The sequence below is a fragment of the Aquarana catesbeiana genome, linkage group LG12 (genome assembly GCF_042186555.1).
Source record: "Aquarana catesbeiana isolate 2022-GZ linkage group LG12, ASM4218655v1, whole genome shotgun sequence".
NCBI classification, from domain to species: domain Eukaryota; kingdom Metazoa; phylum Chordata; class Amphibia; order Anura; family Ranidae; genus Aquarana; species Aquarana catesbeiana.
The window spans coordinates 25,879-40,188 of NC_133335.1; the positions used below are offsets into that span (position 1 = coordinate 25,879).

A 14,310-nucleotide genomic window follows, 5' to 3' on the forward strand; every position below is an offset into this window, starting at 1 on the left:
GGCTGGGTGGACTCATTGTTGGGTGGGGCTGGGCTGGACACATTGTTGGGTGGGGCTGGGGTGGACTCATTGTTGGGTGGGGCTGGGCTGGACTCATTGTTGGGTGGGGCTGGGCTGGACTCATTGTTGGGTGGGGCTGGGCTGGACACATTGTTGGGTGGGGCTGGGCTGGACTCATTGTTGGGTGAGGCTGGGCTGGACACATTGTTGGGTGGGGCTGGGCTGGACACATTGTTGGGTGGGGCTGGGCTGGACACATTGTTGGGTGGGGCTGGGCTGGACACATTGTTGGGTGGGGCTGGGCTGGACTCATTGTTGGGTGGGGCTGGGCTGGACACATTGTTGGGTGGGGCTGGGCTGGACACATTGTTGGGTGGGGCTGGGGTGGACTCATTGTTGGGTGGGGCTGGGGTGGACTCATTGTTGGGTGGGGCTGGGCTGGACACATTGTTGGGTGGGGCTGGGCTGGACACATTGTTGGGTGGGGCTGGGGTGGACTCATTGTTGGGTGGGGCTGGGCTGGACACATTGTTGGGTGGGGTTGGGGTGGACACATTGTTGGGTGGGGCTGGGCACATTGTTGGGTGGGGCTGGGCTGGACACACTGTTGGGTGGGGCTGGGGTGGACACACTGTTGGGTGGGGCTGGGCTGGACACATTGTTGGGTGGGGCTGGGGTGGACTCATTGTTAGGTGGGGCTGGGCTGGACACATTGTTGGGTGGGGCTGGGGTGGACTCATTGTTGGGTGGGGCTGGGCTGGACACATTGTTGGGTGGGGCTGGGGTTGACTCATTGTTGGGTGGGGCTGGGGTGGACACATTGTTGGGTGGGGCTGGGCTGGACACATTGTTGGGTGGGGCTGGGGTGGACACATTGTTGGGTGGGGCTGGGGTGGACACATTGTTGGGTGGGGGTGGGGCTGGGCTGGACACATTGTTGGGTGGGGCTGGGGTGGACACATTGTTGGGTGGGGCTGGGCTGGACACATTGTTGGGTGGGGGTGGGGCTGGGCTGGACACATTGTTGGGTGGGGCTGGGCTGGACACATTGTTGGGTGGGGCTGGGGTGGACACATTGTTGGGTGGGGCTGGGGTTGACTCATTGTTGGGTGGGGCTGGGCTGGACACATTGTTGGGTGGGGCTGGGCTGGACACATTGTTGGGTGGGGCTGGGCTGGACACATTGTTGGGTGGGGGTGGGGCTGGGCTGGACACATTGTTGGGTGGGGGTGGGCTGGACGCATTGTTGGGTGGGGGTGGGCTGGACACATTGTTGGGTGGGGCTGGGCTGGACACATTGTTGGGTGGGGGTGGGGCTGGGCTGGACACATTGTTGGGTGGGGCTGGGGTGGACCCAGCTGTCATGCTACAAAATGGTATCAATGACAAAGTAAGAGGAAAGTGGAGCGTCCTAAAATAATACTTTCAGGGACTTTGGGGCTGTATTGAAGAGTAGGACCTCCAAGGTGGTATTCTCAGAAATAGTACCAGTACCTCGGGCCACACCAGAAGCGTAGGAAAATGAACAAGTGGCTGAACGAATTGGTGCAGGAAGGAAGGGTTCGGGTTCCTGGAGAACTGGGCTGACTTTTCAGTAAATTACTGGATGGGCTGCTTTTTAATTTGGAGGGTGCAACTCTGTTGGGGGAGAGGATGTTAACAGGGACTTTTAAATTAGGTGGGGGGGGGGGAATCAGAGGAAGCAATAGCCAACAGTGAGCGAAGGTCAGAGGGTGCTAATGGAGGCATTAGTGGTAAGTATAACCATAAAATCTAAACCCTGGGTGAGCGGGTTGGTAAATGAATATCACAGCCACAGAAAAGCTAAAGAGGAAATCATTTGCACCCGTATAAAACTGAGAGGCATGTTCACAAATGCCAGGAGCCCAGCTAACAAAATGGAGGAACAGGAGCTGCTGATACATGAGGAGGATTTCGACTTTGTGGGAATATCAGAAACTTGATTTGACAGCTCACATGACTGGCTGGCAACTATTCAAGGGACGGGGGGGGGGGTAGAAGAGGGGGAGGGGTGTGCCTATATATGAAGAATGATTTGCTAGTGAACTTGAGGGACGACATTGGAAATGGGGCGGGGGGTGTAGAATCCCTGTGGGTGGAACTTCAAATAGTGGGCGTATGCTACAGCCCCCCCCCCATCTAAACGAAGAGGAGGAGTTGGCTCTCCTTTCACAGTTAGAAATGGTGGAAAGGCAGGGCAACGTTATCATGATGGAGGACTTCAACTATCCAGATACTGACTGGGCAGAAGGAACAACTCGCTCATTTACCCCCTTCCTGTCCAGCCATTAAAAAAATGAAAGCTGGGCGGGCCTCTCGTCGATTCAGGTGGACGTCACATGACATCCTCCCGCATCGGGCCATGCAGTGATGTGATCTGTCACCTGATCAAAGTACCGGCTCGCTGACGGTACCATGTGACCAATCACAGCAGGTCATATGACAGATGTAAACAATGGATAATTTTTTCCATTTTCCAAAAAATTATGACAATAAAAAATTACAACTTCCAAAAACTTGCCATACCTCCTACTAAATACATTGAACTGTCTATTTTCCAAAAAGGGGTCATTTGGGGGTATTTGTACTTTTCTGGTGTTTTTGGGCCTCAAGAGATGAGATCGGCCGTCAGTACATCAAGATTGCTGGATTGTCAGATATACAGTATCTGACAAAAGTAAGTACACCCCTCAGTGACATTTGTGTAAATCTTTTCTTCTATCTTTTCATGTGACAACACTGAAGAAATGACACTTGTCTACAATGTAAAGTAGTGAGTGTACAGCTTGTATAACAGTGTAAATTTACTGTCCCCTCAAAATAACTCAACACACAGCCATTAATGTCTAAACCGCTGGCAACAAAAGTCAGTACACCCCTAAGTGAAAATCTCCAAATTGGGCCCAAAGTGTCAATATTTTGTGTGGCCACCATTATTTTCCAGCACTGCCTTAACCTTCTTGGGCATGGAGGTCACCAGAGCTTCACAGGTTGTCACTGGAGTCCTCTTCCCCTCCTCCATGATGACATCACAGAGCTGGTGGACGTTAGAGACCTTGCGCTCCTCCACCTTCCGTTTGAGGATGTCCCACAGATGATCAATAGGGTTTAGGTCTGGAGACATGCTTGGCCAGTCCATCACCTTTACCCTCAGCTTCTTTAGCAAGGCAGTGGTGGTCTTGGAGGTGTGTTTGGAGTGGTTATCATGTTGGAATACTGCCCTGCGGTCCAGTCTCTGAAGGGAGGAGATCATGCTCTTCTTCAGTATATCACAGTACATGTTGGCATTCATGGTCCCCTCAATGATCTGTAGCCCCCCAGTGCCGGCAGCACTCATGCAGCCCCAGACCATGACACTCCCACCACCATGCTTGACTGTAGACAAGACACACTTGTCTTTGTCCTCCTCACCTGGTTGCCCCCACACACGCTTGTCACCATCTGAACCAAACAAGTTTATCTTGGTCTCATCAGACCACAGGACATGGTTCCAGTAATCTATGTCCTTAGTCTGCTTGTCTTCAGCAAACTGTTTGTGGACTTTCTTGTGCATCATCTTTAGAAGAGGCTTCCTTCTGGGATGACAGCCATGCAGACCAATTTGATGCAGTGTGCGGCGTATGGTCTGAGCACTGACAGGCTGACCCCCCCACCCCTACAACCTCTGCAGCAATGCTGGCAGCACTCATACGTCTATTTCCCAAAGACAACCACTGGATATGACGCTGAGCACGTGACCTCAACTTCTTTGGTGGACCATGGCGAGGCCTGTTCTGAGTGGAACCTGTCCTGTTATACCGCTGGATGGTCTTGGCCACCGTGCTACAGATCAGTTTCAGGGTCTTGGCAATCTTCTTATAGCCTAGGCCATCTTTATGTAGAGCAACAATTCTTTTTTTCAGATCCTCAGAGAGTTCTTTGCCATGAGGTGCCATGTTGTACTTCCAGTGACCAGTATGAGAGAGTGAGAGCGATAACACCAAATTTAACACACCTGCTCCCCATTCACACCTGAGACCTTGTAACACTAACGAGTCACATGACACCGGGGAGGGAAAATGGCTAATTGGGCCCAATTTGGAGATTTTCACTTAGGGGTGTACTGACTTTTGTTGCCAGCGGTTTAGACATTAATGGCTGTGTGTTGAGTTATTTTGAGGGGACAGCAAATTTACACTGTTATACAAGCTGTACACTCACTACTTTACATTGTAGACAAGTGTCATTTCTTCAGTGTTGTCACATGAAAAGAGAGAAGAAAAGTTTCTTATAGCTACCAATAAGAATCAAAATATTTGTGATACAGTGGGGAGTGTGGAAAGCTGACCCTTTCACCAATCATGTGAGGAGTTCTCTGGAATCTACAAGCAGGGGGTACACTGAACACATGAAAATAAATGGCATTAAATCGCTGATTTCGCCTCCCATGGCTCTTTCTATACATGCAAGGATAGAAGAACATAGACTCTTTTCTGGTGGCACATATTCATTTCATCCAGGCTGTTGGCAGGTGATTGGTCAGGGCAGTCATAGGAGTGGCACTATTAGGGTGCTGTGTGTGTATTTCATATTTTGGTTTGTTGCCATGGGAGATGACTGATGGCCACTTACCTCACTGTGCACTGACATCACAAGGCTGCTTCCTGAAGAGTCTTCTATGTTGCGGCACCCAAGTATCATACGTGAGGGAAGGACATCAGTCAGGTGACTGTCCCTTGCTGACATGTGACTGCTTCCTCTCTTCAGGATTTCACTACTACTATGGAATCCCATACAGTAATGACATGGGCTGCTTAGACACCGCTGGGTACAACCTTCCCCCCTGCCCACCCTGTCCTCAGAGCCTGCGAGAGCCGCCATACTGGTAATGTATATAGACGCTGTCTTCCTTCTCAGCATCATAAAATATTATATTTAACCATTTCTCCTGCCAACAAAGACAGAGAACCATTCCTTCCACCGACACCATCGATGGGGCACCATTCCTTCCACTCACACCAAGGACAGAGAACCATTCCTACCATGCACACCATCGATGGGGCACCATTCCTTCCACTCACACCAAGGACAGAGAACCATTCCTACCATGCACACCATCGATGGGGCACCATTCCTTCCACTCACACCAAGGACAGAGAACCATTCCTTCCACTCACACCAAGGACAGAGAACCATTCCTACCATGCACACCATGGATGGGGCACCATTCCTTCCACTCACACCAAGGACAGAGAACCATTCCTACCATGCACACCATCGATGGGGCACCATTCCTTCCACTCACACCAAGGACAGAGAACCATTCCTTCCACTCACACCAAGGACAGAGAACCATTCCTACCATGCACACCATGGATGGGGCACCATTCCTTCCACTCACACCAAGGACAGAGAACCATTCCTACCATGCACACCATCGATGGGGCACCATTCCTTCCACTCACACCAAGGACAGAGAACCATTCCTTCCACTCACACCAAGGACAGAGAACCATTCCTTCCACTCACACCAAGGACAGAGAACCATTCCTACCATGCACACCATCGATGGGGCACCATTCCTTCCACTCACACCAAGGACAGAGAACCATTCCTACCATGCACACCATCGATGGGGCACCATTCCTTCCACTCACACCAAGGACAGAGAACCATTCCTTCCACTCACACCAAGGACAGAGAACCATTCCTACCATGCACACCATCGATGGGGCACCATTCCTTCCACTCACACCAAGGACAGAGAACCATTCCTACCATGCACACCATCGATGGGGCACCATTCCTTCCACTCACACCAAGGACAGAGAACCATTCCTTCCACTCACACCAAGGACAGAGAACCATTCCTACCATGCACACCATCGATGGGGCACCATTCCTTCCACTCACACCAAGGACAGAGAACCATTCCTACCATGCACACCATCGATGGGGCACCATTCCTTCCACTCACACCAAGGACAGAGAACCATTCCTACCATGCACACCATCGATGGGGCACCATTCCTTCCACTCACACCAAGGACAGAGAACCATTCCTACCATGCACACCATCGATGGGGCACCATTCCTTCCATGCGCACCATTCCTTCCACTCACACCAAGGACAGAGAACCATTCCTTCCACTGACACCAAGGACAGAGAACCGTTCCTTCCACTGACACCAAGGACAGAGAACCGTTCTTTCCACTGACACCAAGGACAGAGAACCGTTCTTTCCACTGACACCAAGGACAGAGAACCGTTCTTTCCACTGACACCAAGGACAGAGAACCGTTCTTTCCACTGACACCAAGGACAGGGAACCGTTCTTTCCACTGACACCAAGGACAGGGAACCGTTCTTTCCACTGACACCAAGGACAGGGAACCGTTCCTTCCACTGACACCAAGGACAGAGAACCGTTCCTTCCACTGACACCAAGGACAGAGAACCGTTCCTTCCACTGACACCAAGGACAGAGAACCGTTCCTTCCACTGACACCAAGGACAGAGAACCGTTCCTTCCACTGACACCAAGGACAGAGAACCGTTCCTTCCACTGACACCAAGGACAGAGAACCGTTCTTTCCACTGACACCAAGGACAGAGAACCGTTCTTTCCACTGACACCAAGGACAGAGAACCGTTCTTTCCACTGACACCAAGGACAGAGAACCGTTCTTTCCACTGACACCAAGGACAGAGAACCGTTCTTTCCACTGACACCAAGGACAGAGAACCGTTCTTTCCACTGACACCAAGGACAGAGAACCGTTCTTTCCACTGACACCAAGGACAGAGAACCGTTCTTTCCACTGACACCAAGGACAGAGAACCGTTCTTTCCACTGACACCAAGGACAGGGAACCGTTCTTTCCACTGACACCAAGGACAGGGAACCGTTCTTTCCACTGACACCAAGGACAGGGAACCGTTCTTTCCACTGACACCAAGGACAGGGAACCGTTCTTTCCACTGACACCAAGGACAGGGAACCGTTCCTTCCACTGACACCAAGGACAGGGAACCGTTCCTTCCACTGACACCAAGGACAGGGAACCGTTCCTTCCACTGACACCAAGGACAGGGAACCGTTCCTTCCACTGACACCAAGGACAGGGAACCGTTCCTTCCACTGACACCAAGGACAGGGAACCGTTCCTTCCACTGACACCAAGGACAGGGAACCGTTCCTTCCACTGACACCAAGGACAGGGAACCGTTCCTTCCACTGACACCAAGGACAGGGAACCGTTCCTTCCACTGACACCAAGGACAGAGAACCGTTCCTTCCACTGACACCAAGGACAGGGAACCGTTCCTTCCACTGACACCAAGGACAGAGAACCGTTCCTTCCACTGACACCAAGGACAGAGAACCGTTCCTTCCACTGACACCAAGGACAGAGAACCGTTCCTTCCACTGACACCAAGGACAGAGAGCCGTTCCTTCCACTGAGACCAAGGACAGAGAGCCGTTCCTTCCACTGACACCAAGGACAGAGAACCATTCCTTCCACTGACACCAAGGACAGAGAACCGTTCCTTCCACTGACACCAAGGACAGAGAGCCGTTCCTTCCACTGACACCAAGGACAGAGAGCCGTTCCTTCCACTGACACCAAGGACAGAGAACCGTTCCTTCCACTGACACCAAGGACAGGGAACCGTTCCTTCCACTGACACCAAGGACAGGGCACCGTTCCTTCCACTGACACCAAGGACAGGGAACCGTTCCTTCCACTGACACCAAGGACAGGGCACCGTTCCTTCCACTGACACCAAGGACAGGGCACCGTTCCTTCCACTGACACCAAGGACAGAGAACCATTCCTTCCACTGACACCAAGGACAGAGAACCATTCCTTTCACTGACACCAAGGACAGAGAACCGTTCTTTCCACTGACACCAAGGACAGAGAACCGTTCCTTCCACTGACACCAAGGACAGAGAACCGTTCCTTCCACTGACACCAAGGACAGAGAACCGTTCCTTCCACTGACACCAAGGACAGAGAACCGTTCCTTCCACTGACACCAAGGACAGAGGACCGTTCCTTCCACTGACACCAAGGACAGAGAACCGTTCCTTCCACTGACACCAAGGACAGAGAACCGTTCCTTCCACTGACACCAAGGACAGAGAACCGTTCCTTCCATTGACACCAAGGACAGAGAACCGTTCCTTCCACTGACACCAAGGACAGAGAACCGTTCCTTCCACTGACACCAAGGACAGAGAACCGTTCCTTCCACTGACACCAAGGACAGAGGACCGTTCCTTCCACTGACACCAAGGACAGAGAACCGTTCCTTCCACTGACACCAACAACAGAGAACCGTTCCTTCCACTGACACCAAGGACAGAGAACCGTTCCTTCCACTGACACCAAGGACAGAGAACCGTTCCTTCCACTGACACCAAGGACAGAGAACCGTTCCTTCCACTGACAACAAGGACAGAGAACCGTTCCTTTCACTGACACCAAGGACAGAGAACCGTTCTTTCCACTGACACCAAGGACAGAGAACCATTCCTTCCACTGACACCAAGGACAGAGAACCGTTCTTTCCACTGACACCAAGGACAGAGAACCGTTCTTTCCACTGACACCAAGGACAGAGAACCGTTCTTTCCACTGACACCAAGGACAGAGAACCGTTCTTTCCACTGACACCAAGGACAGAGAACCGTTCCTTCCACTGACACCAAGGACAGAGAACCATTCCTTCCACTGACACCAAGGACAGAGAACCGTTCCTTCCACTGACACCAAGGACAGAGAACCGTTCTTTCCACTGACACCAAGGACAGAGAACCGTTCTTTCCACTGGCACCAAGGACAGAGAACCGTTCTTTCCACTGGCACCAAGGACAGAGAACCTTTCTTTCCACTGACACCAAGGACAGAGAACCGTTCCTTCCACTGACACCAAGGACAGAGAACCATTCCTTCCACTGACACCAAGGACAGAGAACCGTTCCTTCCACTGACACCAAGGACAGAGAACCGTTCCTTCCACTGACACCAAGGACAGAGAACCGTTCTTTCCACTGACACCAAGGACAGAGAACCGTTCTTTCCACTGGCACCAAGGACAGAGAACCGTTCTTTCCACTGGCACCAAGGACAGAGAACCTTTCTTTCCACTGACACCAAGGACAGAGAACCGTTCTTTCCACTGACACCAAGGACAGAGAACCGTTCCTTCCACTGACACCAAGGACAGGGAACCGTTCCTTCCACTGACACCAAGGACAGGGAACCGTTCCTTCCACTGACACCAAGGACAGAGAACCGTTCCTTCCACTGATACCAAGGACAGAGAACCGTTCCTTCCACTGATACCAAGGACAGAGAACCGTTCTTTCCACTGACACCAAGGACAGAGAACCGTTCTTTCCACTGACACCAAGGACAGAGAACCGTTCTTTCCACTGACACCAAGGACAGAGAACCGTTCTTTCCACTGACACCAAGGACAGAGAACCGTTCCTTCCACTGACACCAAGGACAGGGAACCGTTCCTTCCACTGACACCAAGGACAGAGAACCGTTCCTTCCACTGACACCAAGGACAGAGAACCGTTCCTTCCACTGACACCAAGGACAGAGAACCGTTCTTTCCACTGACACCAAGGACAGAGAACCGTTCTTTCCACTGGCACCAAGGACAGAGAACCGTTCTTTCCACTGGCACCAAGGACAGAGAACCTTTCTTTCCACTGACACCAAGGACAGAGAACCGTTCTTTCCACTGACACCAAGGACAGAGAACCGTTCCTTCCACTGACACCAAGGACAGGGAACCGTTCCTTCCACTGACACCAAGGACAGGGAACCGTTCCTTCCACTGACACCAAGGACAGAGAACCGTTCCTTCCACTGATACCAAGGACAGAGAACCGTTCCTTCCACTGATACCAAGGACAGAGAACCGTTCTTTCCACTGACACCAAGGACAGAGAACCGTTCTTTCCACTGACACCAAGGACAGAGAACCGTTCTTTCCACTGACACCAAGGACAGAGAACCGTTCTTTCCACTGACACCAAGGACAGAGAACCGTTCTTTCCACTGACACCAAGGACAGAGAACCGTTCTTTCCACTGACACCAAGGACAGAGAACCGTTCCTTCCACTGACACCAAGGACAGAGAACCGTTCCTTCCACTGACACCAAGGACAGAGAACCGTTCCTTCCACTGACACCAAGGACAGAGGACCGTTCCTTCCACTGACACCAAGGACAGAGGACCGTTCCTTCCACTGACACCAAGGACAGAGAACCGTTCCTTCCACTGACACCAACAACAGAGAACCGTTCCTTCCACTGACACCAAGGACAGAGAACCGTTCCTTCCACTGACACCAAGGACAGAGAACCGTTCCTTCCACTGACACCAAGGACAGAGAACCGTTCCTTCCACTGACAACAAGGACAGAGAACCGTTCCTTTCACTGACACCAAGGACAGAGAACCGTTCTTTCCACTGACACCAAGGACAGAGAACCATTCCTTCCACTGACACCAAGGACAGAGAACCGTTCTTTCCACTGACACCAAGGACAGAGAACCGTTCTTTCCACTGACACCAAGGACAGAGAACCGTTCTTTCCACTGACACCAAGGACAGAGAACCGTTCTTTCCACTGACACCAAGGACAGAGAACCGTTCCTTCCACTGACACCAAGGACAGAGAACCATTCCTTCCACTGACACCAAGGACAGAGAACCGTTCCTTCCACTGACACCAAGGACAGAGAACCGTTCTTTCCACTGACACCAAGGACAGAGAACCGTTCTTTCCACTGGCACCAAGGACAGAGAACCGTTCTTTCCACTGGCACCAAGGACAGAGAACCTTTCTTTCCACTGACACCAAGGACAGAGAACCGTTCCTTCCACTGACACCAAGGACAGAGAACCATTCCTTCCACTGACACCAAGGACAGAGAACCGTTCCTTCCACTGACACCAAGGACAGAGAACCGTTCCTTCCACTGACACCAAGGACAGAGAACCGTTCTTTCCACTGACACCAAGGACAGAGAACCGTTCTTTCCACTGGCACCAAGGACAGAGAACCGTTCTTTCCACTGGCACCAAGGACAGAGAACCTTTCTTTCCACTGACACCAAGGACAGAGAACCGTTCTTTCCACTGACACCAAGGACAGAGAACCGTTCCTTCCACTGACACCAAGGACAGGGAACCGTTCCTTCCACTGACACCAAGGACAGAGAACCATTCCTTCCACTGACACCAAGGACAGAGAACCGTTCCTTCCACTGATACCAAGGACAGAGAACCGTTCCTTCCACTGATACCAAGGACAGAGAACCGTTCTTTCCACTGACACCAAGGACAGAGAACCGTTCTTTCCACTGACACCAAGGACAGAGAACCGTTCTTTCCACTGACACCAAGGACAGAGAACCGTTCTTTCCACTGACACCAAGGACAGAGAACCGTTCTTTCCACTGACACCAAGGACAGAGAACCGTTCTTTCCACTGACACCAAGGACAGAGAACCGTTCCTTCCACTGACACCAAGGACAGAGAACCGTTCCTTCCACTGACACCAAGGACAGGGAACCGTTCCTTCCACTGACACCAAGGACAGAGAACCGTTCCTTCCACTGACACCAAGGACAGAGAACCGTTCCTTCCACTGACACCAAGGACAGAGAACCGTTCCTTCCACTGACACCAAGGACAGGGAACCGTTCCTTCCACTGACACCAAGGACAGAGAACCGTTCCTTCCACTGACACCAAGGACAGAGAACCGTTCCTTCCACTGACACCAAGGACAGAGAACCGTTCCTTCCACTGACACCAAGGACAGAGAACCGTTCCTTCCACTGACACCAAGGACAGAGAACCGTTCCTTCCACTGACACCAAGGACAGAGAACCGTTCCTTCCACTGATACCAAGGACAGAGAACCGTTCCTTCCACTGATACCAAGGACAGAGAACCGTTCCTTCCACTGATACCAAGGACAGAGAACCGTTCTTTCCACTGACACCAAGGACAGAGAACCGTTCTTTCCACTGACACCAAGGACAGAGAACCGTTCTTTCCACTGACACCAAGGACAGAGAACCGTTCTTTCCACTGACACCAAGGACAGAGAACCGTTCTTTCCACTGACACCAAGGACAGAGAACCGTTCCTTCCACTGACACCAAGGACAGAGAACCGTTCCTTCCACTGACACCAAGGACAGGGAACCGTTCCTTCCACTGACACCAAGGACAGAGAACCGTTCCTTCCACTGACACCAAGGACAGAGAACCGTTCTTTCCACTGACACCAAGGACAGAGAACCGTTCCTTCCACTGACACCAAGGACAGAGAGCCGTTCCTTCCACTGACACCAAGGACAGAGAGCCGTTCCTTCCACTGACACCAAGGACAGAGAACCGTTCTTTCCACTGACACCAAGGACAGAGAACCGTTCCTTCCACTGACACCAAGGACAGAGAACCGTTCTTTCCACTGACACCAAGGACAGAGAACCATTCCTTCCACTGACACCAAGGACAGAGAACCGTTCTTTCCACTGACACCAAGGACAGAGAACCGTTCCTTCCACTGACACCAAGGACAGAGAACCATTCCTTCCACTGACACCAAGGACAGAGAACCATTCCTTCCACTGACACCAAGGACAGAGAACCGTTCTTTCCACTGACACCAAGGACAGAGAACCGTTCCTTCCACTGACACCAAGGACAGAGAACCGTTCCTTCCACTGACACCAAGGACAGAGAACCGTTCCTTCCACTGACACCAAGGACAGAGAACCGTTCTTTCCACTGACACCAAGGACAGAGAACCGTTCCTTCCACTGACACCAAGGACAGAGAACCGTTCCTTCCACTGACACCAAGGACAGAGAACCATTCCTTCCACTGACACCAAGGACAGGGAACCGTTCCTTCCACTGACACCAAGGACAGAGAACCATTCCTTCCACTGACACCAAGGACAGGGAACCGTTCCTTCCACTGACACCAAGGACAGAGAACCATTCCTTCCACTGACACCAATCATAAAGCATTATTCATTGAGGGCATTTCTACTCCCGCTGATCAGTCTGAAACACTGATTTGACTTTTTATTAAAAAACATGGAGGACCCTTTATGTAGAGCGTAAGCTCCTCTGTACAGAGACTGATGTGATTGGCTCTGTGATCTCTGTACAGCACTGCGGTATATGTCAGATCTATATAAATGTATAATGAGGATATCAGATACATTCAGTTATGTTTGGTCTTGCAGGTCGAAGGGCGGATGCAACACAAAGCTGGGATTACCACTGATGGAAAACTCTCAGATTTTGGATCAGCCGGTGGATTTAAATAGCTTGGCCAGCAGATACGCAGACAAGGCCACCGGGTTCATCAGAGATGCCAAGTCAGTGATTATTGCATTACTAGACTTGTACATTGTGGCACGGTGTTCCTGGTACCACTCTACCTACCCTCTGTAGCCCCCCTATGTTCCCTGTGACCATTCCTGCCCTCTGTGGCCCCATTTTTCTGGTGACCTTATACCTTATATATCTGGTGAATGCCCCCCCTGGTGCCTGTGTTCCCACCATCTATGTCCCTGGTGACCATATTCCTGTTCTCAGTATTCCCATGTGTCCTTGGTGCCCGTGTTCCCATCCTTTCTATTGGTGCCCGTGTTCCCAGCCTTTGTATTGGTGCCCGTGTTCCCAGCCTTTGTATTGGTGCCCGTGTTCCCATCCTTTGTATTGGTGCCCGTGTTCCCAGCCTTTGTATTGGTGCCCGTGTTCCCAGCCTTTGTATTGGTGCCCGTGTTCCCAGCCTTTGTATTGGTGCCCGTGTTCCCGTCCTTTGTATTGGTGCCCGTGTTCCTGTACTTTGTATTGGTGCCCGTGTTCCCAGCCTTTGTATTGGTGCCCGTGTTCCCAGCCTTTGTATTGGTGCCCGTGTTCCCATCCTTTGTATTGGTGCCCGTGTTCCCATCCTTTGTATTGGTGCCCGTGTTCCCATCCTTTGTATTGGTGCCCGTGTTCCCAGCCTTTGTATTGGTGCCCGTGTTGCCAGCCTTTGTATTGGTGCCCGTGTTCCCATCCTTTGTGTCTGTGTCCTTGGTGCCCGTGTTCCCATCCTTTGTATTGGTGTCCTTGGTGCCCGCGTTCCCATCCTTTGTGTCTGTGTCCTTGGTGCCCGTGTTCCTATCCTTTGTATTGGTGCCCGTGTTCCCATCCTTTGTATTGGTGCCCGTGTTCCCATCCTTTGTATTGGTGCCCGTGTTC

At 51.6% G+C, this 14,310-nt stretch overlaps 1 protein-coding gene across 1 annotated transcript in view; it reads left to right on the forward strand.

Moving 5' to 3' along the window:
• The window catches only part of ARSG (arylsulfatase G), a 62,930-nt gene that overhangs the window by 18,617 nt on the left and 30,003 nt on the right, over positions 1-14,310 (forward strand). The window contains exons 5-6 of the mRNA XM_073607055.1: positions 4,768-4,885; positions 13,305-13,439. Of these exons, the coding sequence (XP_073463156.1) occupies positions 4,768-4,885; positions 13,305-13,439 (253 nt within the window). The remainder of the gene's footprint in view (positions 1-4,767; positions 4,886-13,304; positions 13,440-14,310) is intronic.